This window comes from Dermacentor albipictus, chromosome 1, assembly GCF_038994185.2.
Source record: "Dermacentor albipictus isolate Rhodes 1998 colony chromosome 1, USDA_Dalb.pri_finalv2, whole genome shotgun sequence".
Classification (NCBI taxonomy): Eukaryota; Metazoa; Arthropoda; class Arachnida; order Ixodida; family Ixodidae; genus Dermacentor; species Dermacentor albipictus.
The window spans coordinates 508,226,791-508,253,730 of NC_091821.1; the positions used below are offsets into that span (position 1 = coordinate 508,226,791).

The window sequence follows — 26,940 nt, forward strand, 5'->3', positions numbered from 1 at the left end:
GCGTAACGAGCTGCGTCAGGAGAGAACGTTGCAACGCCAGTCGTTGCGAATATCTTCTGCGTGGAAATGAGAAGATGACGACCGTTCTGCAGTAGGCGCTCTCACGCAAGGCAGGAATGCTCATACTTATTTGTACGTATTGCAGAGATAGACGTCACAGCTTGCGCAATTCCGAGTAATTCACCGGCCTAATTCGTGGGACATCCGCCGAAGAAGAAGAAGCTTCTTGGTGGCTGCGCGAGGACAGCGAGGTTCCTGCCGTGCCAGCCATGGACAACGCTCCTCAGGCGATCAGCCTGCTGGGCTGCCACATCTTCCGCAACCTGTTCGTCCAGTGCCCCAACGACAACGTGCTAGTGTCGCCGCACGCCGCCATGATCGTGGTGTCGCTGCTCATGGCGGGAGCCCAGCGCACGACCGAGCGCGAGATGGCCGAGGCACTCAAGGTGAAGCTGCCGCAGTTCCACACGTCCATGCGGCGCATCCTGGTGTTCGCGCCGTTTGGCAACTCGCCGGCGCCGGAGGACGAGGACACCGCTTTCAGGATGGCCAACCGCATCCTCGTCAACAGCAACCTTCCGCTGAGCGACTCGTTCCGCAAGATCGGCCAGCGCGTCTATCGCACGCTGGTGTCGCCGGCCAACCTGGCGCGCCGCAGCGCCGAAGAACGCCGGCTCGTCAACACCTGGGCCGAGGCCATCACGGGCATCAAGCAGGTGAACGGGCTCTCTCGTTTCATTCGTGGTGGCAGCTACGAAGCGCGTGCAAGCGAGCCATTCGATCTGCTTAGACAACTAGGTTGTGTGGAAGCCGCGTGCCCTGTTGTGGGCAGCTGCTGGCAGCGTCAAGGAAATCAGCCGAGAACATCACAAAGCAGATATGATGGGTGCTGCAAGACAGTATACGTATTGTGCAAAAGTGTCTGGGCTCATGTTCAGAAAAACTTCCGAGGATAGAGTGGTTGGTAAGAAAAGCTTGCTGCCCTAAATAGAATTCTGGAGTTTTGCTTTCAAAAACAATCATTTAATTATGAGGTAGGCCGTAGTGCCGGCCTCCGGATAAATTTTGACTACAAGGAGATCTTTAACATGTCCCCAACAGACAAGACACGAGCGTTTTTTCGCTAATCGTACCCATCGAAATTCGGCCGCCGCGGCCGGGATTGGATCTCCCGCTTAGCAGCGCAACACCATAGCCGCTAAGCCACCGCGGCGCGTAAATTGCTCCGTATCCTGATGCTGGAGATACAGTGCAGGTGGCCTACCAATAGCATAAGAGCATTTGCGAACGAAAATTCTCGCGAATAAAATCCCTTTTTTCGCATGAGGCTGCTAACACAGAAAGATCACCTTGGAAGTGTTTTAAGTATAGTAGTTACCATAACTTCCAGAGCGTCCGTATCGCGGAAGCGATGTGGACGCGATGATCACGACCAACGTTCGTGCCTTCATGCGCTTATAATACGTAGTAACGCCATGGTACACTTCTGTGACTCGTGCAGGTATCATCGGCCCGAGCTATATACCAGACGGGCATAGCACAAAACATAAAAACCTCTTAGTCGATCAGAACAACAATTTACAAGGAGTTACTAGCGGGAAACCGCTTTTAAACACGACTGTGCCTTGTATCTTCATTCATTTTAGTCATTTTTATGCTATTGCCCGCTAAAAGCCATGGTTGTCCTCGTACGTCACAATCATATGGCCGTATTAACGTGATAACCTTAAGGGCCCCGTGTCGCAGAAAATCCGGCGTCTGACGTCGCTTCAGCAAAAATGATTTAAAACTTAAATATGAAGCACGCATATTCAACCACTCTTCTACCATCAAAGCTGCTCATACCTTGTCTTTCATTCTGTACAAAATTATTCCTCGGAATTTTGAGAACTACAGCCCACAAACTAATGTAATGAAAAAAAAAACACCGACAGCGCATATCATTTATGTTTCAGACAGAAATAATAAAAGTGGGAGACAACAACAGGATATCTACCCACGCGAGAGGCCGCGTTTCAACCAGAATGCTTGCCTTTGTGCGCAGCGCTTGCCGCCAGCGTTCCCCGGTAAACGTTACGGTTGCATAAGCAGCAGTTGCCGCGAGTCATGAAAAGCAGTTAGGGGTCTTTGAAAGCAATAGCGTTCCACTCTTAAAAGCGAAACTTAAAGGGCCTCTCACCAGGTCTGGCCATTTTCAGCTGCCAAGGGCAGAGCACACACTGAGCGATAACGATCGTGATTACATCGCTACGCGCCGCGGAAAGACCTGAAATTTCAAACCGAATGCCACTTTTCCTTCTCGTCGTGGCCGCCGCGCTCCAAGCCGGACGGTGACGTGGTCGTGCTTTTGGGCCTACGTAGTCATGTCCGCAGTGTGACGTCGCTCGTGGTGACACGTGACTTCGCGAATTATTCCAGGCAACATCTGTTATTTGTGCGATCTGTTCCATGAATTGACGAATTGAAGTTAAGAGAAATAATAAAACACCCAAGCAGAATGTCTGCATGTTTTTTGTTTTACTTCGCATTGAAGCAAGGGAGATGCACTTCCGCTTCGTATGCTTGTTCCCGCGGTCGTGCGGTTACGTGCGTAGTCATTGAAACTAAGCGATTTTATACCGTGCTCCAGGGTGGGATCATGCTCTGCGATCCGCTTGTTCGGCCTACAGTATTAGTGTAGCACTTAATTATACTTCTAGTCATGTTTCCTTTTGCGCAGCGCGCAAAATCGTGCGATGCGCGAAAGACAACAGCTCGCGCGCGACGCCGTTAGTTAAAATGCCTAGCGCCGCAAAAAAAAAAAAAAGAAGAAGCGAGGAAAAAAAATGAAGGCGGGGCCTGTGACGTATGCGTCACGCACTACTCGAGGTCTGGTATTGGAGAACGCAGAGAAGGAATTTCGCTTGCGAAGGCTAGACTGGGTGAGAGGAGAGACCACCTTGCTTGGCAGTGGAGCCCACCTGCTGAAATTATTGGTTCACGGCAATGAAATATTTCTATCCAATCTATTAATGAGCCGATCTGAAGAAGTTTTGCGGCAGAACGCTTCGTAGAGGGCACGTAACCACTTTAACTGTATAACCAAAATTTGCTGTTGTGCCTGGTGCGGGGCCCTTTAAGTGTTCTCCAAACTTTTTGGCTGCAACTAGAGTTATTTTCCGCCAGCCATACATTTATGCATTCGGGCTCATTACAGCCTAGTATTATAGCTCGGACAGTGCAATGGCTGACATCCTCTTCTCGCTGTGTGGCACAGGTGATCCCTCCAGACTGCCCCCTGGACGGCGACAGCCGCATCGTGCTCCTGAGCTCGGCCACACTGGACACGCTGTGGAAGTTGCCCTTCCCCAAGATGCCGACGATGCGGCGTCCATTCGGCAGCTGGACGGCCGTGCCGACGATGGGACAGACGGCCGTGGTTGGCTACGCCTGCATCCAGGAGCTGGGCCTGCGCGCCGTCGAGCTGCCTTTCTCGAGCGACGCCTACTCGGCCACCATCATTCTGCCAACGGGAAAGTTCGACGAGCTCTGCGTCAATCTTACGCCCGAGGTCAGTGCTCTCAGAGTGTTTCACTGACGATTACGATACTCCCTAATGAAAAATGTGAGCGGAACGCTATGCGTGTTTTCATTTCGCGATACATTGGCTGGCGCGGACAATGTGTCTCCTACGGCACGTTGCAAACGGAACTATAGGTGTAGCGCGTCTGCCTCGCTGATTGGGGGATCGCTAGACGCAGCGCGTAGGCGGCGCGTGGGCGCGACTCACAGCAGCCGCTGCAACAGACTCCGGATCATGCAGTGCTTTGTTTCCATATATGGTATCGGTGGACGCGCTCGCTGCATGCCTTATCGATAGCGTCATCGGTAAACAGACGACGCGCGCTACTCGGGCTCCATCTAGTAGCCATCGTAGCCCCAGAGCACGTCCTGCGCGGCGCTGCGCTTTTTTAAGCTTTTGCCGTGCCCTCCTACTCCACTTCCCTCCTCATGGTTACGCTGCACCCTTCTCACCGCGCTCTCTTCGCTATCCGCGGTGAGAACTTGGAGTGGCGCCCTCTCGCGAGTGACACTTCTTGCTAGAATCACGTGCTCTGCATTATTATACTATTCTTATAGTATTATAGTATTCGCATTAAAAAGCCGTGCAATACATGCCAAAAAAGTCGGGAAAGCGTCCAGTGTGCGTTGGGTCCCTCAAGGCAGACGAGGGGACGGATGAGAGTGTAGAGGAAATCGAGTGAAATGGCACACACTGTGATGTCGATGCTAGCCTGAAGAAAACGGAGGCTTTCCAGGGCGAGCTTGTCAAACAGGCCGAAGGGCTCAAAAATGAGCTAAATATGGAGCGCGATGCAGGGAAGGTAGTGGGAAAAGTACTTCAAGCAACCGAGGAAAAGCTCAACAGGGCCGCCACTGTGAACGAAAATGGTCGTGACAATGGAACGCAGTCTCCCGACGTGAAAGGAGAGGGAGTCTCAGCAAAGCACCCGGAATGCGTGCAACGTGAACAAGAGGTAGCTGGAAAGAGTGGCACCCACCTTGACGCAGCCACGCGCAAGAAGCAGGAGAGCAGGGGTGAATGCCCCTTGTCAAGTCCGAATCAGGCGAGAAAGAACAAAGGGAAGCAGAGAAAGGAACGAGAGAGTGAAATGGTGATTATCGCCGGCGACAAAAGCCTGGCTAGGTCCTCAAACAATTCTGGAGAGGGTGAAAAGTGATGTAAGGGTGGTGATAAGGAAATTTCCGAGGCGGATGCTGGGTTGTATCATGGAGTGAGCAGAAGCAAAGCTCGCGGAATATGCCCACGTGCGCAACCTTGTCATAGTAGCAGGCGGGCTAGATGGCTAGTGCGAGCAGTCCCCTCAGGTGCAGATAGTGGTGTGCATGGTGCCAGAGGTGCCCGTACGTGAAAGTCACGTACAAAGAGGCGTAGTGGTTGCTAATGAGGCGATATGGAAAATGAGCCTAGAGAAAGGTTTCGAGGTTGTTGAAGTAAACAGGGAAGTGAGAAGGTGCGGTGATTTTGAACGAGACGAGGTACACTTCAATTAGAGGCTTGGACGAGAAGTTGGCTGGTGACTTGCTGGTCAAGCTGTTAGTTCTTTAGGCGGCCCACGGGCACCAAGGAGGCCATAGTAGGTAGTAATGGAGAGGTCCCATAGGGGAACCTCAAAATAGCGTCGCCGTCAATAACAGAAAAAAGAGGTAAACAAGAAAGGGGAAATGGAGCTCGCCATGCAGTAGGCTACATAAACATGCAGGGCGGCAGAAGAAAGAAAAAGTGGGCAGAGATTGAGGAATGGTTGAATAGAGAACAAATAGGAGCGCTCGCAGTTACTGAAACACACTTTAGAGATTCGGAAGAGCCGCCAATGATTGAGAATTATCTTTGGGAAGGGTGCAACAGAACTAAGTCGGAAAGAAATGGAGGGGGGTCGGAATGCTTATCCATCAGGGAGCCAAATGAAAGAGAGTAAATTCAAAATGTCAAGAGCATCTTTGGTTATCAGGTACAAAGAGTGGGAAAAAAAAAACTTGGCGGGGAATAACGCATTTGTGGACCGGAAATAATTGCATAGATAAGAATCGAGAGTGAGTAGAATGCATAGGTGTCGGGAATCATGCCGAAAATATGCTATTAGGTGACATGAATGCCCACATACAGGATCTAGATGGTTATACCGACAACTGCGGGAAGCCAATGCTAGATCTTTGTGGGCAACGTAACCTCGTTATCGTGAATACGCCCTTAGAAAAATTTCTAGTAACATTGAATAAAATTTGTAGGCCCTATTACTGGAATCTACCAACGGTTTATTGAATGTCTTCAAACCGTTTTTAAACTTCCTACAAACTTCATACCAACATCATGTCGACTATTGGCCACCGATATTGAACAAGAATTTATTTACGAACTTTCTTCAAACGATGAATGAACATATTTCAAACAATAAAAGCAGGATTTGCCAACCGTCTTCATACTTTTTATAAACTATAGTAACATTCTATCAGAATTTCATTTCTTCACCTAGAAACTTCCTAGTAACATTTTTCAACTTTCTGTTGCTCACTTAAGAAACATCCTTGCAAGTTTCTTGTACATTTCAGAAACACTCTCGTGACATTTCCCGCTTTCTGCAGAATTTTGTAAAGTATTCTGGTGCTGTCCTGATGTAACTTTGCACATGAGTGAGATATAAATGCATCTGTTAGCAAAACACAATCTTTCCAATCAGTGATATTTATCTAGCAACCCTTTCATACATGTCCTTCGAAGCCACAAGCAAGCAGCGACGATAATGCACTCTTCATATCCCCCTCATGATAAGTTGCCTTGCTGTGAGCTAAGGGAGGAAAAATGCAAAAAATTTTAAAATAGCCTGATGTATTGTATCAGTATATGTGAACGGGACAGCATCTAGTAGTCATGCACAAGAACTTTAAATGACCTACAATAAAAGCGCCGATTTTAACTGACTGCCTTGCCACACATGCTTGGAATGGCATTCACACATCTGGGGCACGAAGCCTTTTTTTCACTGGCGTCATTGTGGGCATTTGAACACCACCCAAATAGCGAATGAAGCGGTACTGCTGCAAATAATGTGCACCTGCTAGATGTAGGAATCATACAATTGTGTAAAGCAGCGATAAACCGGTTGCAGCAAGGATATTCAAACTTCTTAGAACAGCTTCAGCCAGACATGCCTAAGTGTCAATAAATGCGATGGCATCACTTATGCCGTTTATAACTTAAACTCCTCCAAACATTCCCTGTTACTAGACTTTTCTTGCATTTAGCAACAGTAAACTCATCATTAATAAACACAGCTGCCTGGAATGCTCAGCTATAAAGTGTACATAACCATAAGGTCTTACACATAGTATTCTACATTCTGTATGACAGATTAATGCTGAATAAATATTTAGAACAAACGCTCCATATTGAATAGAGTTATGAACAAACTTCAAACACAGTAATTGCGAAATTCTAAATATTCTTGCCTGTAGACTGAAAAAAATAAATGCACAAAATGCACCATGAAAGAAATCTATATGCACTTTTACAGCAAGCTCCACAATTACATGCCCTATACTCAAAAGTATAACGTGCATGTAAATTTGTATTTTGCTCAGCTAGCTTGAACAATGGGAGACAGGCAGCTGACAAGCACTTTGCTTCAAGCAAATGGCAACTCGTGGCGTCAGATGCTTTGGTAGAGCGCGCTGCAATGATTAGGTACAACAGTGACTGGATGAACTCTGGTATAATTGGCCAGGAAAAAATTTGGAAGACACGCATTTACCTTTGGGGCCACTAGAGATACAATCAACAGGATAGCGCTTATCGAAACGAAGGAACTCTCCCTGCCTTATGCGCGGTGCCTGCGTCACATGTTAAAACCTAGTTAAATAGGCTCTTCTACTTTTTTGCCCAATTGCGAAAAGAGCTTTCGGATGGAAGCCAAAATGTCTAGCTTTTAAAAGTTTTATTTTGTTAGTTTATGTCTTTCTTTGTCATGTTAGGCAAATATATATTATCCCTGGTTCTGCTGATTATGCGTCCATACGCAGTAACAAATTATTCGCTCTCCTATCATTGCTTTATTTTAAACTGCAGGAAGGAATTATCACTATGATACTGTGGTATTCGTACTAATTATTGTGTAACAATTTTGCATATTGTCACGTGGTAGTGACGGTGAATAACACAGTAGCAATACTGTGAACGACAAAAGTAACTTTTATTGGGCGAACTTGTGCCCACAAAACAGGCTACACTTATAGCACAACGATAGCGGCGAAAACGCTCGGCGATCGTCGAAAATGTGATCAGCGGGTCAAGCGCGTCGGCTTTTATACAGAGTCGTCGAATGTTCCAGACTAAACGTTGGGACCCGCGTGCCTTCCATAAAGTTCTACATCATTCGCGTCAGGCGAATAAATCAGATAACACAAGGTTCGGCGATAACAGACTGCGGATAGAAGCATCGATAACTTTCCAGAAACTTCGGTTGCATGCAAGCGCGTCCCGCGCTGTGCGATAAGATTTGTTAGGCGGCCAAACCTACCCGATAAATATAAATACACGTGTCAATACCCCCTCTTAAAAAGCATCGTCCCGATGCTACAAAGAGAGCGAAACAGAAAAGGACACATATTAAACACAAGTAACAAATCAACGAAAAGAAACAAAGTCCAAAGGTCAATTACGCGAAGTCCCAAAGTTCGTCAACGCTGGTGGTACGGCTTTAGCCGCACAACGTGGACAATTTCAGGTCGTGAGCGGCGCCACTGTGACAGCGAAATGCCGTCTGGCACGACCTCGTGGTCCAGTGCACCAATACGTCGGATGATCTTGTACGGTCCGAAATAGCGACGCAAAAGCTTCTCGCTCAGTCCTCGTCGGCGTATAGGGGTCCAAACCCAAACACGGTCACCGGGCTGGTACTCGTCAAAGCGTCGTCGGAGGTTGTAGTGTCGGCTGTCGGTCCTCTGCTGGTTCTTGATCCGCAGGCGGGCGAGCTGTCGGGCTTCTTCGGCGCGCTGGAAATAGCTAGCGACGTCAACATATTCCTCGTCAGTGACGTGCGGCAGCATGGCGTCGAGCGTCGTCGTCGGATTCCTGCCGTAAACCAGCTTAAACGGCGTGATCTGTGTTGTTTCTTGCACCGCCGTGTTGTAAGCGAATGTTACGTACGGCAGGATGGCATCCCAGGTCTTGTGTTCGACGTCGACGTACATTGCTAGCATGTCGGCGAGGGTCTTGTTCAGGCGCTCCGTGAGACCATTCGTCTGCGGATGGTAGGCAGTTGTCCTCCTGTGACTTGTCTGGCTGTACTGCAGAATGGCTTGGGTGAGCTCTGCTGTAAAAGCCGTTCCTCTGTCGGCGATGAGGACTTCTGGGGCACCATGTCGCAGCAGGATGTGCTCGACGAAAAATTTCGCCACTTCGGCTGCCCTGCCTTTTGGTGGAGCTTTAGTTTCAGCGAAGCGGGTGAGGTAGTCCGTCGCCACGACGATCCGCTTATTCCCGGATGTTGAAGTCGGAAACGGCCCCAACAATTCCTTCCCAATCTGCTGGAATGGTCGACGAGGAGGTTCGATCGGCTGTAGTAATCCTGCTGGCCTTGTCGGTGGTGTCTTGCGCCGCTGACAGTCTCGGCATGTCTTGACGTAACGGGCGACGTCGGTGGTGAGACGCGGCCAGTAATACCTTTCCTGTATCCTCGACAGCGTCCGGGCGAATCCGAGGTGCCCAGCGGTTGGGTCGTCGTGTAGGGCGTGCAGTACTTCTGGACGCAGCGCTGACGGTACAACAAGAAGGTAGCTGGCGCGGACTGGTGAGAAGTTCTTCACGAGCAGGTTGTTTCGTAGCGTGAACGAAGACAACCCGCGCTTAAATGCCCTAGGGACAACGTCGGTGTTCCCTTCCAAGTACTCGACGAGGCCTTTTAACTCCGGGTCGGCTCGCTGCTGTTTAGTGAAGTCTTCCGCGCTTATTATACCAAGGAAGGCGTCGTCGTCCTCGTCGTCTTGCGGCGGGGGATCGATGGGGGCGCGTGATAGGCAGTCGGCGTCTGAGTGATTTCGTCCGGACTTGTAGATCACCGTCACGTCATATTCTTGCAGTCTGAGGCTCCACCTCGCCAGCCGTCCTGAAGGGTCCTTCAAGTTAGCTAGCCAACACAACGCGTGATGGTCGCTGACGACTTTGAATGGCCTGCCATACAGGTAAGGGCGGAATTTTGCTGTAGCCCAAATGATGGCGAGGCATTCCTTTTCAGTCGTAGAATAATTGCCTTCCGCTTTTGACAGCGACCGGCTAGCATAAGATATCACCCGTTCATGCCCGTCTTTCTTCTGGACTAGGACGGCACCGAGGCCTAGGCTACTGGCGTTAGTGTGGATTTTGGTATCGGCGTCTTCGTCGAAATGTGCGAGTACAGGCGATGACTGCATGCGTCGTTTTTGATCTTGAAATGCGTCGGCCTGCGGCGTTTGCTATTTGAACTCGACATCAGATTTGGTTAGATGCGTTAGCGGCTCAGCGATGCGTGAAAAGTCCTTGACAAAGCGCCTGTAGTAGGCACACATGCCAAGGAATCTACCCACTGCCTTCTTGTCGATGGGCTGCGGGAACTTTGCGATGGCAGCTGTTCTCTGTGGGTCGGGGCATACTCCGGATTTGCTGACGACGTGGCCTAGGAAGTGAAGCTCGCCGTAAGCGAAGCGGCACTTTTCTGGCTTCAGAGTGAGCCCTGATGATTTGATGGCCTGTAGTACTGTTGCAAGCCGCCTAAGGTGATCGTCAAAATTTCCGGCGAAGACGACGACGTCATGCAAGTAAACAAGACAGGTATGCCACTTCAATCCTGCTAAAACCGTGTCCATCACGCGCTGGAAGGTTGCAGGCGCCGAGCACAGTCCAAATGGCATAACCTTGAACTCGTAGAGGCCGTCTGGGGTGATGAAGGCGGTCTTTTCGCGATCCCTTTCGTCGACTTCTATTTGCCAGTAGCAAGACTTGAGGTCCATCGATGTGAAGTATTTAGCATTGCAGAGCCGATCCAATGCGTCGTCTATCCGTGGGAGGGGGTATACGTCTTTCTTCGTGATTTTGTTCAGTCGACGATAATCGACGCAGAAACGTAGGGTTCCGTCCTTTTTCTTCACTAAAACAACTGGAGACGCCCACGGGCTTTTCGACCGCTGGATGATGTCGTCGTGCAGCATTTCGTCGACTTGTTGTCTTATAGCTTCGCGTTCTCGCATCGAAACTCGGTAAGGGCGCTGGCGTAGTGGTCGAGCGCACTCTTCGGTTATTATGCGATGCTTTGCGACTGGTGTTTGTCGAGTCCTTGATGACGTCGAAAAGCAGTCTTTGTATCGTCGAAGCAGACTTCTGAGCTGTTGCTGCTTAATCACGGGGAGACTTGGATTTATGTTGAAGTCTGGCTAGGGAACTACGGTCGTCGGGGTAGATGCAACAGAATCCGAAAGGACAAAGGCATCGCTGGTTTCCTGAATTTCCTCGATGTATGCGATCGTCGTGCCCTTGTTGATGTGCTTGAACTTCTGGCTGAAGTTTGTCAGCAACACTTTCGTGTTTCCTCCGTGCAGTCGAGCGATCCCTCTTGCGACGCAAATTTCACAGTCGAGCAGTAAACGCTGGTCGCCTTCGATGACGCCTTCTACGTCAGCGGGTGTTTCGGTGCCGACCGAAATAACCATGCTGGAGGGAGGCGGGATGCTCACTTGATCTTCGAGCACACTCAAAGCGTGGTGACTACGAGGGCTCTTCGGCGGTATCGCTTGATCTTCCGACAGCGTTATTGACTTCGACTTCAGGTCGATGATTTCGCCGTGTTGGTTCAGGAAGTCCATACCGAGAATGACGTCTCGTGAACACCGTTGGAGGATAACGAAGGTGGCAGGGTAAGTCCGGTCATGAATGGTTATTCTTGCCGTGCAGATTCCAGTCGGCGTGATGAGGTGTCCTCCAGCGGTCCGAATTTGAGGACCTTCCCATGCAGTTTTAACTTTCTTCAACTGCGCGGCGATGGGTCCACTCATGACGGAGTAATCGGCTTCTGTGTCCACTAAAGCGGTGACTGCGTGGCCGTCGAGAAGCACATTGAGGTCGGTGGTTCTTTGTCTGGCATTGCAATTAGGTCTTGGCGTCGGATCACGGCTGCGTCGTCGCTTCGTCAAATGGTCTTTAGTCGGTGTAGTCTTGGGTACCTGACTTTGTCGGGACGGCGGCGTGTCGTTATTATGTCGTCGAGATGGTCTCTTCGTCGTCTTCGTCGGCGGCGGAGGATCTTCGTGAGTTCGACGAACAGCAACCGCACCTCCATCGGTTGCTGCTTTTAGTTTTCCGGATATGGGCTCGCAGAGCGGCGCCGGGCTGGGCCAGAGTACGGTCGGCGCTGCGGTGACAGGTAGCGGCCTCGTGACGGCGAACGGGACGGTCGTCGAGCGCTCCACTGAGTGGCGGCGAGGTAGTCGGCGATATCGCGAGGTCGTTCACCAAGCTGTGGTCGCGGCGCATTAACGGCGAACCCTCGCAGTCCCATTTCCCGGTATGGGCATCGGCGGTAGACGTGACCAGCTTCTCCGCAGTGGTTGCAGAGTGGGCAGTGGTCAGGAGCGCGCCAAATGTCCGTCTTCCTTCCGTAGCGGCGCTGGGCGACGGACGGGCGTGCTGGCGGCGGACGACGGAATTGTGGCGTTAAAGGTCCCTGGCGCGGTCGTGCAGGGGGGCCTTGGCGGCGAGCGACGGCGGCGTAGGTCATCGCTTCCGGCTGGGGCTGCGGTGATTCTGGTTGCATCTCAGGAACTCCAAGGGATCGCCCAAGCTCATCTTTGACGATTTCGGCTATTGAGGCTTCTTGAGGCTGCGACCTAGGGCACATCTTCTGCAGCTCTTCCCGTACGATCGCTCTGATAGTCTAGCGTAGATTGTCGGTGGCCAGCGATTGAATTCCTGCATAGTTTGTAGAGTTCGTGCGGTGGTTGAATTGCCGGTTCCGCATTTCGAGTGTCTTCTCAATGTCGGTGGCCTCGCGAAGGAACTCTGCTACAGTCGTCGGTAGGCTTCGTACCATTGCGCCGAAAAGTTCTTCCTTCACACCACGCATCCGTAGGCGGACTTTCTTCTCCTCCGACATTTCTGGGTCGGCGCGGCGGAACTGGCGGCTCATTTCTTCTGTAAAAATCGTGGTGGTCTCATTTGGTAGTTGCACCCGGGTTTCTAATAGCGCTTGGGCTCGTTCTCGGCGTACGACGCTTGCGAATGTCGGCAGGAAGCCGCTTCGGAACAGCTCCCAGGTCGTTAAGGTGGCTTTTCGGTTCTCGAACCACGTCCTGGCAGCGTCTTCCAATGCGAAGAAGACATGTCGCAGTTTGTCGTCGCTATTCCAGTTGTTAAAAGCAGCGACCTTCTCGTATGTCTCAAGCCAGCTTTCCGGGTCCTCGAACGTTGAACCACGGAACGTCGGAGGCTCCCTGGGCTTCTGCAGCACGATGGGGGATGCTGGGGCTGCCATTGGGGTGGACTTGGTGGCGATCTTCCTCGTCGTCTCAGGCAAAAGTCCGTGCTCCGGGGGCAGTTGTTGAAGACGGCGGCTTGCTCGAGGATCTGGGACTACGTTGGTGTTGTCTTTGCGTTCCGGGCTTGGATCACGGCTTGCCGGGGGCGTCCGGTACATAAACCAAAAGCACCTCCACCAGATGTCACGTGGTAGTGACGGTGAATAACACAGAAGCAATACTGTGAACGACAAAAGTAACGTTTATTGGGCGAACTTGTGCCCACAAAACAGGCTACACTTATAGCACAACGATAGCGGCGAACACGCTCGGCGATCGTCGAAAATCTGATCAGCGGGTCAAGCGCGTCGGCTTTTATACAGAGTCGTCGAATGTTCCAGACTAATCGTTGGGACCCGCGTGCCTTCCATAAAGTTCTACATCATTCGCGTCAGGTACAATTTGGCAAAGGGCAGCCAAAGACACCTCTTAATTGTCTCTGATTCTCAAGCCTGTGTTATCTGACGGTATGTCATTTCACTAATGTCGAGAAAGACAGACTTCACCGGCTGAAAGCAGTTACAACAGGACACAGCCTTTACAAGTGACATTTTTATTAGCAATACACTCATTTTGAGGGCCTCCCGATGCATTGTTGATGCTTCAAAACAAGCTAGACTAATAAATGAGGTGCTCCACGGGAAAGATTTAACAGAAGCAAGAATCGAAAGGAGGCAAGCTGCGAATTACATAAATTTTAGCTATTCTAGATCTTTTTCGTGAGTGCTACAAGTGTTCCAATTCTTTTTACGGATTTTCTCTCAACCCACTTTCTCACGTTTCTTTTTTTTCATGCACCAACAAGCACAATTATATAGTTATCTGTACCCGGTGACCGTATTACACCGGCAAACAAACGTTGAACGTTATCGCTCAGAGCAGGATGCGCCTATACGCATCGGAAGTATCGCGAACTTTATCGATTTTTCTAATCGTGGTCGACGAACCTTGTATAATCTGACTGCATACGCAACATAAACTGTGTCGTGTCGCCGCAGTGTCGATCAGAACCGTTCCGGACTCGGATGACAGCCACCACCATGTACCAATCAAGTGAATGCAATATTTCCTACTTTTTCTCATCTTCCCGATGCGCGGCTTCGTCGGCGCTTCCTTATTCCTGCGATGAAGACCCACTTCACCCGGCCGAGATCATGTCACAAGTCTATGAGGACAATTAAGACACATATATACGTAGGTTCACTCAATGAATATTTTGTTTAGCACTTTATACGACGAGGGTTGCTACATGTGCTTGTTCGTTTGGCGCCTTCTTGTAGCGCAGGCAGAATGAGAAGGACAAACACAAAGCGCTAATTTTAAAAAAAATTATGGGGTTTAACGTGCCAAAAGCACTTTCTCATTATGAGACACACCTTAGTGGAGGACTCCGGTAATTTCGACCACCTAGGGTTCTTTAACATGCACCTAAATTTAAGTACACGGGTGGTTTCGCCCCCATCGAAATGTGGCCGCCGCCACCGGGATTCGATCCCGCGACCTCGTGCTCAGAAGTCCAGCGCCATAGCCATTGAACAACCACGGCGGGTGGCGTTAACTTTCAACAACAGATTTATTTTCAGTTCCCACAGGCGTACGTTACTCTTCAAAACGTCATGAGACACGTGTACAATGCTCGACAAATATTGAAAAGAATGCGGGAAAATCACATTTCGGTAATTTTGTGGCCCCGCTGATTATTTAGAACGGTGTCTTTTTAATGCGAACAGAGGTGATAAAGTACTTGTACTGATAAAGACATTGATGGCTTACTAGCGCGTGCCCTTGAATTTTGCTGACATACCGCAGGAAGGTCGTCAGATTTTCGACCTATGAGCCATCTAAAGCTTTCGCCTTAAAATATACATTTATCTTTTGATTCTCTATAAGGGAGCCTTAAATGTTTCACAATAACGACCAATGACAGAAACGCAGCGTATTTAAATGCGCTTAGTTGGTGATGCAGGCCGTGGCTATGCAACGTCGGAACTGACGGTGAATCAACCTTTTTTTTTTCTTCACCAATCAGTACGAGTTCAGGAAAGGTTTGTCATGTGAGACACAGCTTTTAGAGTTCACAAATGACCCGCACTTTGACATTGATGACGTCTTCCTCGGCTTTTCTAAGGCGTTCGATGGCGTAGCCCATTGCCGCCTGATTTCAAAGTTAAGCGTGCTAAGATTAGATTCACGGACACTAACTTGGCTCCGGAACTTTCTTTCTACTCGCCGACAGTTAATAATCATTAACAATCTTTCTTCGCCCCTTTCCTATGTCTCTTCCCGCGTACCACAGTGTAGAGTTCTTGGGCCGCTGCTATTCTTAATATACAATGACGATCTTCCCAGTAGGTCAGCACAAGGACTGGTAATTTTCGCAGACTAGAGCATTATTTACCGCCCTTAAACTTTCATCGCTGACAACCTCCTTTTTCAAAACAGCCTTCAGCTTCTTTTGGATTAGTGTAATACTTGGTTAATCACCATAAATTCCCCTAAATACCATGTAATGTCTTTCACTCGGAAGCACTCAATCTCTAAGTTAACATATCACATAGATATTAACCAGATTTTTCCCGCTACTTCATACAAGTATTTAAGCATTAACCTCGCACCAAGCTTTTCCTGGACCCATCACGTTACTACTTTGTGTGCTAATGGTACAAAATCACTGATGTACTTACGCCGAAACCCACGTGTTCACCCTCCAACATCCGCAATCTATCTTGTCAGACTTTCGTTCGCCCCCAACTCGAATTTGCCTCTCCAATCTGGTCACCCTATCATACAAACCTAATCAGCTTATTATAATCAGTTGAAAACAGGGCCGCTAGGTTTGTTCCACGTAACTATACCTACAATTCAAGCACCTCGCAGATACAACGTGATATTACACTTCTGCCCTTAAGTACTCGACATGATTTTTAACTCTCATCATTAGTTCACAAATGCTTTTATGTGGCTAGAAAATATTATTTGCGGCTTGAAGTCGCACCTCACACATCACGCAGATTACATAATCTGCTCAGCTTCAAGCGCTTCTACGGGAACACTTATACATTCAATTGGTCGGCGCTTCCTCATACCTTTCGGTCATGGAACGCTCTTCCTGATTTCGTAGCCTCCGAAACAAATTCTGATAAATTCTGCCAGCTCATAAGTTAATATTCCACTGCCTGACTTGAACAAAATGCATGATGTCTTTTTGTTCTTCATACTCCGCTCCATAGATAGCAGTCAACGCTGTGGAAGCTACGCAAGAAGTTCGTTCAAGAAACGTCACCACTCCGCGCGTTCCGTTCATGCGTCCCTGCGCGCCAACAGCGTTCGCTCGCGCGAGGCAGACGGCCTGCGAACAAAGATCCCGCAAAGAACGATAGAGATGCAAATGATCTGAAACAAAGCAACCGTCTACCACAGTGTCCTTATTTCTAACGATTAAAACTTTCTTTTCTTTCAACACCGAGTCTATACAAGCAAGAGTTGTGCACAAGTGTGAGCGAATCCACTGCAAGGAGTCTTTCTAGCATCCACAGTGTTGACGGCTATGTATGGAACGGAGTAGTTATTTGTGTTCTCTGTGCTTCTTTGTTTATGAGTTATTCTTTTGTTTATTATTCTTGTGTTTTTATCATATGGCATTGAAGTGGCCGCCCTTGTGCATTGTTTACTGAAAGAACTGTATCTTTTGTCTTTCTCCTAACATGTACGTTACTGTTTCCTGTTATTTCTGTACAATTCTCTAATGTTTGTATAAAGTGTGTATACATTTTATACTGTCCATTATTCGTGCTAAGTATAGTATGTTTTGTTATATACCCCTTAAATAAACTCTTTTAGTCCTTCCATGACACCCCCCTTCCTGAATGCCTCATAGGAGGCCTGTAAGAAAATTTGAAATAAATAAATAAATAAATAAAGTCTCCCGTCATTTATACTCAGTGTCTGTGCCATGGTCTGATATGTAGGGATTCTAGATGCAGGCGTGACGCGAGCTTCTTATCTATCTCTAAAACACTTGAGCAGTCATTATTGTGGCGTCCGCATGTTCACCAAGGGCACTCGAGGCTACGTGTCGTTTCCAGACGTCGCACTCGTGCATTCTTGGTCACTTTTTCTTTCTTTGGAGATCATCTATCTGGCCGATATACGTGTAATTACCTTACATTCACCGCTGCATATGATCTAGACTGTTGAGGAAAAGTTCTCATCTGCCAGCTTAGCTTTTACTTTAGCTACAAGTACAACGCTCTTAACTTTCGCGTTCGCGGATGCGCAATTTCGATGTCATACCTGCGCATGATACGAGCGACGGTCTGCCTCACTTGTGCCTAGGGAATTGGGAATCGGAGACGATGCAGGACGCCGTCTTGCTCCGTCCGACAGCTTCTGCCGCACTGAGGAGAGATGAAGGATAGCCACAAGTTTTTCATCGACAACGTCCGCCGCGTCACGTGTCCAATTTTCCTCTCTCGTGCAAACGGTTTTTGCTCGACACAACAGCGTAGCAGCGGTAGACCTCCGCATTCGCACAAGGTAAAACGTGAGGGCACCGACCAGCGTGCGCCGACTTTCTGTAGGCGCTGAATGACAGGCTATTTTTACAACGCTTGGCAAGAACGCCGACAAGCGGTGCACAACCGCTCGCTTCTTGATCGACGGTGATTGGCTCTTCTCCACTATTAGCACAGCCCGTGAAAGCAGGGAGACCACTTTTCTGAAATATGCAGAAGCCAATATCTACATAGCTTAGAAATACCTTTGCAGCTGGTGTCGGAGATGTGAACCCCCTAATTTTTACGTCCTCTATGGCAAGACTGGCAGCAGAAATAGAAATGAAGGCGCCCATAGCCGTACACCATGCCTCATCAGGTAAAATGTAGGTTCTGTTGGGAGACAAAATGTGGGCTCGACAAACAGAACCTAAGGATTCGGAGGAGCTGGAAGGTCAATTGGAGACCTGTCGCGCCGTGATCCGTCAGTTTCGTGAGCAGCAGTGCAAACCTTTACATTCAGTTTTACTAGAACGCTTGTGAGTAGCGACACATTCAGGTCGGTACACTGCATATTAGCTCCGTACATCCGCGTTCGCACACAAGGTAGGCTGGGAACGCCACTAAAAAAATTCAACAATGAACTCGGATACGACATTCGGCGAGCTTATTCCCATTGGTGCAACTCCATAAATTATCGATTATATATTCTTTTTATACGACATATTCGAACCGCGAGCCAAAGCCAGAGTAGGTTCGTGGCTGATGCGCTGCGTCTCTCTTTACATCGCAGAAATCGAAGGTCAGAGAGTATAATGAGCTACTGACACACGTTTCAGTCATCGTGGTGCAGTGAAAGCAAGCACAAAAATGTGTCCTTCGACACAGGGATAGCTTGCTTCTCTGAAACGTTTGACAGAATGCGACGCAGCTTCACTTCGGTGAACCTGTTATTCCATCTTTCTGCAAGACAATCACGGTGAGATTGCAACCACTGCACCAACCCAAGTGTCACCGATTCCGCACGATCGCAAGCAGCGATGTTGGTAATGTGCATAGGATTTGGTTAGTAGCCCGAAGACGCGCTACACTTAGCGTGAGTTGGGAAAAATTAACGAATTCTAGCGTTTTACGTGCCAAATCCATGATTTGATTATGAGGCATGCCGTAGAGGGGTACTCCGGATTAATTTTGACCACCTGTGGATCGTATGTGTTCAGAATTTGCCGCAAGGAGAGCTTGTATAATTCTTGATTTCTTACATGTTCTATAAAGTAAGGTCTCATACCACAGCTACGGAGTAAGTAGCTCTGTAATAAATAAAGAAAGAAATCAAAGAAAGAAAGAAAGAAAGAAAGAAAGAAGGAAAGAAAGAAAGAAAGAAAGAAAGAAAGAAAGAAAGAAAGAAAGAAAGAAAGAAAGAAAGAAAGAAAGAAAGAAAGAAAGAAAGAAAGAAAGAAAGAAAGAAAGAAAGAAAGAAAGAAAGAAAGAAAGAAAGAAAGAACAGGATTCGTAAATTTGGAGTCTGTTAAAGAAAAGTGGGATCAAAATGTTTTCGAAACCGAAAACTTTAACGTTCCTTAGAAGTTATTGTCCGATTTCGGAACAGTGAACCATGGAAGTTACATTATTTCCACTAAGCACTTTCACTGTGGCGCCAAATAAAATAACCGATAATATGTCTATGGGCAGATATCCGCGGAAACCAGCGCATATCCGTCAATGACGGATGCGTGCGCGTGCTGGACAGAAACATGCGCGTACCAAAAACCATTCCACACTCACCGAATTTTCTTTCAAAGCCGAATTAATGGCGGCTGCGTCCACTGCGGTTCCGGTCGGAAACCCAGTCAACACGCGTCGTCAGACGGCGGGCGCGCAAGCTGCCGAGTGAGACAGCTTGCGCACGTGCGAGGAGAGTACGCAGCAACACCAAACCAAATGACGACCTGACAAAATAATGTAAAAAATACCACCGCAAAGTGTTCATCTCTTTTGTGGCTGCCGAACAGATTGGTATATGGGGTGCCCTGCGAAATATGAATTATGGCGGCCTTCTCATGTGGCGGTGTTCGTGTCTTCCAGATTCGAAAAGAGAGGTGCTTCATTTTACTTGTGTGCGCTGTATCTCTTAGCTATTGCGTCTGCGATGCCAGCGATTTGATTTACGATTCACCATTTAGATTTTGCGATATCTCTCATCAGCGCCGCAGTCGCTGATTGCCTTTGACTTTCTTATTCTGCGACATTCCTTCTTCGGTTTGAAACACTGTATAGCGGTGTCCCCAGGGGGCTAAAATACAGAACGTTTGTTTTCCGGGGCTTTGCCGCTCGTTGTACAAGGTCAGGTGAGTGCTAATAAAGCGGAGTCCATCATCACGACATGTCGCTGCTTTCTTTATTTATACTTTAAAGTTAATCAGTTAGTCGATTCATTAGTCAATCGGGCATACCTTTTGTTCCTAGAAGCATCCATAGAAGGGCGATGCTGCGACTTCAGTACTGTGCCAGCATTACCACATATGAAAGTCCCGGGCTGTCGATGTAGTGGCTGCCTAAAAACCTACTGTCTGCTTCTTCACCCGAATAAACGGGAAACATATTGCCGCGCCTAACGACGAAAGCGAAAGTAACTTACTGCAACTTTTGTTTCTCTTCAAACGTTTGCTACAGACACCGATAGCACTGGGCATCTGCATCACGTGCAGGTGCTGAACCGCGTGTTCGAGGCAGTCAAGGAGCGCCAGAAGGTGAAGATTGAGTTGCCGCGTTTCTCAGCCACCTTCGAGGCCGAGCTCACTGACGTCTTGCAGAAGCTCGGCATCCGCGAGGCCTTTACGGACGAGGCCAACTTCAGGTACGGGTCACCAATTAAAAACAAAAAGAACCAGATGGCGTTTCGGTTTATCACCGTGCTGTGCTAGAGAAATGACACGGTAGTAAAAAATAAATTTAAATGAACCTGAAAGATAGGTTTGTGGGTCGAAAAGCTCCAAGTTGGTGTCCAAGTATGAAAACAACTATTTGCTAAGAGCGGCTGTAACATATTCAGCTTTACATACATCTACTGACAGCGACTGCAACATGTACAGCTCTTAAAACGCGCCATTTAATGACTAGTTTAATACGTGACCACTCTTACCGTTCATCGCGTACTTTCCGGGCTGATCTATGTTTGCGTCTATGCATGTTTACCTCTAACCAGCACAAGACGATAACCGCTAAGCCACCGCGGCGGGTAGAGGCCCCTGAAGGAAGCGCCACGCAGCGTGGTTGTATCTCTCGAGGTGACGCAAAACCCGCGCCGCGGAACTCGCGGGCCGCTGGCGTTTAGCGCTGAGCGGCACGAGTCTATAGTGTGCTGTATCTGCCATTTCAACGTCGCTATTGGAAATGAAAAATAAAACTTCAGCGTACTAGAAGTTACAGCTTGAGTGATATTGTGAACAAACATTATGAAGAACTCGGAAGCAATATTTTTTAAAACTTGTTTGGGCAGTAACTAGCCTCTGTAACGCGGTCCTGTACGAAGACTTGGGGGCCCGAGATCGCATTTTGTCAAGTAATGACTGGTTATCCAAACAATCTCCTTTTGTTCTCACAAATTTGCCCTAATGTTTTCGTTTGAGTGCCCAGATAAGAGCTCTGGCTTTTGGCTCAAGGTCACTTGAAGGTCACTCAGAAAGGGAGCTGAAATCGTTTCATGCTTAAAAACGCAATGCTTGACAGCGCAATAGATGACCAACATCTGTATCCAGAAGGAGCTGTAGCGCGCTTCTGTAGGTTCGAGGCACATTGAGAAGTCCAGCGGCCTCCGGTCTGTGCCATCGTGCCGCTGGAGTACCGCACCCACTGCCGTGGTCGACGCGTCTACCGTAAGGCGAGTTGCAGCGTCATTGAACGGATGAGTCAGCACTGCAATCGCCAGCCACGTTTTGGTTTTCTGGAAGGAGTGTTCGTGCTCCGAGGAACAGTGGAAGCTAGGCATTTTTTTTTGAGTAGTCGCGGCGCAGCAGGTCGGTAAGTGGCTGAATAACTTGCGAATAAGATGGTATGATGTGACTGTAAAAGTTTATGAGCTTCAGAAACTGACGCAAATTTCGTAGGAGCGTGGAGAGGGGAAGTCCTCGATTGCCCGCACCTGTGATTTCAGTGTCTTGACGTCTCGGGGTGAAATCCATGGCCAAGAAAATCCGCGCTTCAAATCGGAAAGCGCATTTTCGGGGCTTGAGGACCAGGCCGTGTCATCCAATCGCTCAAATAGAAGGCGAAGGTGCTCTTTGTGCTCTTCGTCTGCGCGACTTGCAACGGCAATGTCGTCAATGTAGACGAAAATGAACGGAAGTCCGCGCTTTACCTCATCCATGAACCTTTGAGAAGCTTGCGCCGCGTGGAGTTGTTCACCGCGTGGAGCGGGGGTGTGGACTTAACGCGTTGGCGATCGCCTACTGTGACGGGAACCATAGGCGTAGCGCTTCTATTTTTCTGTTGTGGGGGGGGGAAGGGGGTGACCAGCTTTCCTAACACCCCCCCCCATATATATATATATATATATATATATATATATATATATATATATATATATATATATATATATATATATATTGTAACGGATACGAAAGGCGCGGACGAAAAGAGAGAAGAGAAGAGAAGACGAAGAGAACGAAGCGTTTGAGAGGCCGGGCTGCGCTACGACCACACTACGATCATCATCCATCGCCTGCAAATAAAACCATTTCTTCGCAACTCGAGCAACGTTTACAACAGGCCATCCAATGCGTAGAAAACTACCTCGTGGGCACGGGACTCGCCTGCTGGGCCGAAAAATCCGAACTGCTGCTGTATAGACCAATCAGAAAGGGGCGCCCACCTAAATGCTACACCCCCCAGGAAAAGCAAAAGATCCAATTAACGGCATCAAATGGCCTACCCATCCCGATAGTAGAGAAAATCCGGGTACTAGGAATGATGATAGAGCATAAGGGTGGCAATGGCGAAGCACTTCGCAAGATAACGGCAAAGGCCACCAGCACGATGCAGCTCATTCGACGCATCACCAACAAACACGCGGGCATGCGCGAAGGCAGCGTCATCCGACTCATCCAAGCCTTCGTCATTTCCCAGATAAGGTACACGGCAGCGTTTCACAACTGGACGGTTGCGGAAAAAAACAAGCTCAACGCGCTCATACGCAAGGCGTACAAATGTGCGTTGGGACTTGCGCCTGGAGTCAGCACCACCAAGCTCTTAGAACTAGGCCTACACAATACGCTCGAAGAACTCGTGGAGGCGCAACAAGTGTCCCAACTTGAACGCCTATCCAAGACCCGCCCGGGCAGACACGTGCTTGAAAATCTCGGCATCACATACCACTCGCAACATGGCGTCAAAGTAGACATTCCAAGACCCATACGCGAGCAACTATACGTACCCCCATTGCCTCGCAACATGCACCCCCAACACCACACGGGGAGGCGTACAGCCAGGGCACAACAAATGAACAAAAGTTACTCTAACGACAAGGATGCGGTCTTCACCGACGCAGCCCGCTATCGAGACAGGAAGAGTTTCGTGGCAGCAGTTACTAGCCACCGAGGCAACCACCTCACGAGCGTCACCGTGAACACGGCACATGCCGAAGCGGCAGAGGAAGCGGCCATAGCACTGGCCCTCACACAAACCAAAGCTACATACGTGATCTGTAACTCGCAAACGGCAATTCGCAATTTTGCAAATGGACGCATCTCGCAAGAGGCGTATCAGATACTCCAGCGACATCCCATACACCAGGGAGAGGCCGACGTTGATACCCGAAGGCATTTGCTATGGATCCCGGCACACACTGGAATGAGCACCCCCAACGAAGCGGCTCATGGCGTTGCTCGAGGCCTGACTCACCGAGCAGCATCGGAGGAAGAGCCCCCGCGGTGTACAGCAAACGTCTGGGCATGGGAGGATCGTATGACCACTTTTCACGACATCACGGCACACTACCAATTACAAAGACGCATATACCCATTCCCTCACGCTATGTTAGACAGGACGCAAGCAGTACACTTCAGACAATTACAAACAGACTCTTACAGAAACCCCAGACTCATGCACGCCATGTATCCAGACATGTACACTACAAACAGATGCACATCGTGTGGCGAGGTTGCCACACTAAATCACATGCTATGGGAGTGTCGGGACCTAACAAACAAGTCGGGCAGTGCCGACCCCTCCGTCTCTTCCACCGCCAGCCTCCAGTCACGCTGGATGACCGCACTGCTCAGCTCTGACCTGACAGCACAACTCTGGGCCGTCCAGCGAGCCGAGGAAGCCGCTTCGAGACAAGGTCTCGGAACCGCGTCCGCGGCGGGTGCCCAGACCCACTAAAAGACGCCGGACTCAAATCTTGCTGATTTGAAATTAAAGTTTACGCTCTCTCTCTCTCTCTCGCAACTCTTCGTAACAGTTGTGGTGGAGGTGCGGGGTAATCGACAGCTGAAGACGGAGGCTGAAGCAGAAGTTCTTCGACGGAGCCGTCGCCTTGCTGGACTCCCACCGAATCTACCGGAGTCGAATATGTCCCACGACGCAGACGAACAACGGCCCATTCCAACAGCTGCGCCGACAAGTTCCGTTCTACAACTGACAGATGCGCATCCCTTCGGCGGAAGATCGGACGAACATGTCGAGGTATGGCTCATCCATTATCATCGGGTGAGTGCCGCCAACAGGTGGAACAGCGTTTCTCAGCTTTCGAACGTCGTGTTCTTCTTAACGGATACGGCGTTGTTGTGGTTCTACAACCACGGGGAAACGTTCACAACATGGGGAAGATTTGTTTCAGAAATGAAAGAGCGATTCGGTGACTCCGTGACGAAAAAGAAAAGGGCAGAACAGACGCTACTGCAATGTGCGCAATTGCCAGGCGAAACCTGCACGACCTACATTGAGGCGGTAATAAAACTGTGTAGGATGGTAAACTCTGGAATGTCTGAGGAAGACAAAGTCGGGCACATCCTGAAAGGAATTGCCGAAGAAGTTTATATATTCCTCATCGCAAAGGACAACCTGGCTTCCGTCGCTGACATCATTCGGCACTGTCGTACTTTCGAGCAACTGAAGACGAGGCGCATCACGCCGAAGTTTGGCACGCTAGCCAATGTGACCACAGTTGCAAGCGTGGACAGCAACCAGCCCCTCGATCTGGCATCAACGATATGACAAATAGTTCGGGAAGAGCTCAGCCTGCACGCGCAAGTGACACATCCAGGCACACATAGCTTCCGCCTATCACCAGATTTCGAGCCAAACGTGGCATCCTTCTCCCCGTATCCTGCGGCGAGGCACACTGAGGATTATGAACTCGCGCCCCGACAGCAGCCATGTCTCTATGACAGAGGCCCTACTTACGACTCTCGGCCACAGCGAGAGCAGCCGCGTTTTTACCCCCGAGGTCCTGTGACTTCTGTCAGGCCGCGACAAGAACAGCACCGACCATACTACCACGACGCGACTTATGAACGATATAACGGATTTCAGCGAGCAGCAGAGACACGTTATCCACAGGACAACGAACTATCTCGCCGCCGGCAGCAGCCTAGCATTCGTTTCGAGGAAGATGCTGTGAACCGCGACCCTCCCGTGTGCTACAACTGCGGTTCCACGGGCCATATAGCTCGGTATTGTCGCCACGGCCGTCAATCACGTAGGACACCAACGATGTTCTCGCCACCCAGAACACGTACTTCATATGACTTGCGGATGACCGATTCCCTTCCAATGGACCACTTCTCACACGCGACAAGACGCAGCGATTCGCCAGCTTCAGATTTGCCAGTGGAGTTTGACGCCACCAAGTAACCGTCCCCGTCGCTCTCCGTCCCCTCGGCGCCGTTCTTCGTCACCGCCGCCGGGAAACTAGCATCCGCGGCCAATGGAGGTGTGGTCGCCGGACGGTCTTTGCAAGAAATACTTCTGCCTGTTGTGATGTTCAAAAACAAAGTGAATGTCTCGACTGACGGAATACCGACCATGGCGTTAGTTGACACTGGGGCGACTGTGTCTGTGATGATCCTCCTTTCAAAAACCGTCTAGGACACAAAGTTATGTTTTCTTGGAATGACGGTATTACCTTTCGTGGAGTAGGCGGCGAGTTGTTTCAACCCCTTGGTGTTTGTGCTGTGAGTATTTTGTTGGCTGGGAAAGTGTTTGTGTCGGAATTCCTTGTTCTTTCTCGTTGTTCGGACGATGTTATTCGTGGTATCGATTTTCTTGTACAGTGCGACGCTTCCGTGGACTGTGGTTGTGGCGAAATATCATTCAGCAAGTTATTTATATCAGCACAGTCCGAACAAAGCTTGAGTGGTGAAGACAGGGACACAGACACTCTCAGTGTTCTTGATGAAGTGATTGCACCATCGTGGTGCCTGACGCCCGTTCGTGTTTCTGCAACTACTGTGGATGCTGATTGTGTTGACCTTGTAGTTAGGCCTCTCCGCATAAACTCTGCTAAAAAAGGTATACTTGTGCCCTGCTCTGTCGTGTGCATGACGAAGGGAGTCGCCACATTGTGGGCGCTGAACTGTTCCGCCACGCCGGTTGTCCTTCCTCGCGGTATGAAAATCGCTCTCTTCGATAAAACCGCATGTAGCTCAATAGCGGCACTAACTGCGGACGTTGCTACAGCTTGCTCTTTTTGCGATAATCGCCATTCTTAAGAGCTAATGCTCGGCATGATCAGCAAGGCTGTCGGCGCATCGGAACGGCAAGCACTGGTACAGGTCCTTGCCAGAGATGAGGCTGCATTCGACTTCACGCATGGAGATGCACCCCTTCATTTGCCGTCGTCCGCGCTCGTCACAGAATAGATACCGGCTCAGCACACCCCATCCGCCGGAAGCCCTACCGAGTGCCATCGTCCGAGTGCAAAGTTATTGCAGAGCAAGTCAAGGAGATGATGAACAAAGGTGTCGTTCAAGAGTCGTGTGGTCCATGGGCAGCCCCAGTAATCCTGGTGCGAAAAAAAGATGGATCCTGGAGATTCTGCGTGGACTACAGACATCTAAACGCAGTGACGAAGAAGGATGTCTATCCTCTACCGCGAATCGATGACGTCATTGATAGCTTACACGCTGCTTCTTACTTCTCAACACTTGATTTGCGACCGGGGTATTGGCAAATACCTATGGACCCTGCCGACAAAGAAAATACCGCTTTCCTGACTCCAGACGGCCTATTCGAATTTAATGTGATGCTTTTTGGCCTTTGCAATGCTCCTGCCACCTTTGAAAGATTCATGGACACAGTACTACGTGGTTTAAAGTGGGAGATAGGTATGTGTTACCTCGATGATGTT

The 26,940-nt window shown here is 49.3% G+C and overlaps 1 protein-coding gene across 4 annotated transcripts in view; it reads left to right on the forward strand.

Annotated features, from left to right (window-relative positions):
* The first annotated feature begins 215 nt into the window (after nucleotides 1-215).
* Nucleotides 216-26,940, forward strand: part of LOC135907592 (ovalbumin-like) — a 65,738-nt gene continuing 39,013 nt past the window's right edge. Inside the window, exons 1-3 of one of the 4 annotated variants that reach the window (XM_065439278.1) lie at nucleotides 216-716; nucleotides 3,257-3,550; nucleotides 14,097-14,294. In XM_065439278.1, the coding sequence (XP_065295350.1) occupies nucleotides 270-716; nucleotides 3,257-3,550; nucleotides 14,097-14,279 (924 nt within the window). In that variant the 5' untranslated portion in view covers nucleotides 216-269 and the 3' untranslated portion in view covers nucleotides 14,280-14,294. Of the gene's footprint in view, nucleotides 717-3,256; nucleotides 3,551-14,096; nucleotides 14,295-20,299; nucleotides 20,449-26,940 lie in introns of those variants that run through there. The other 3 variants (XM_065439276.1, XM_065439275.1, XM_065439277.1) reach the window with 3 other exon arrangements.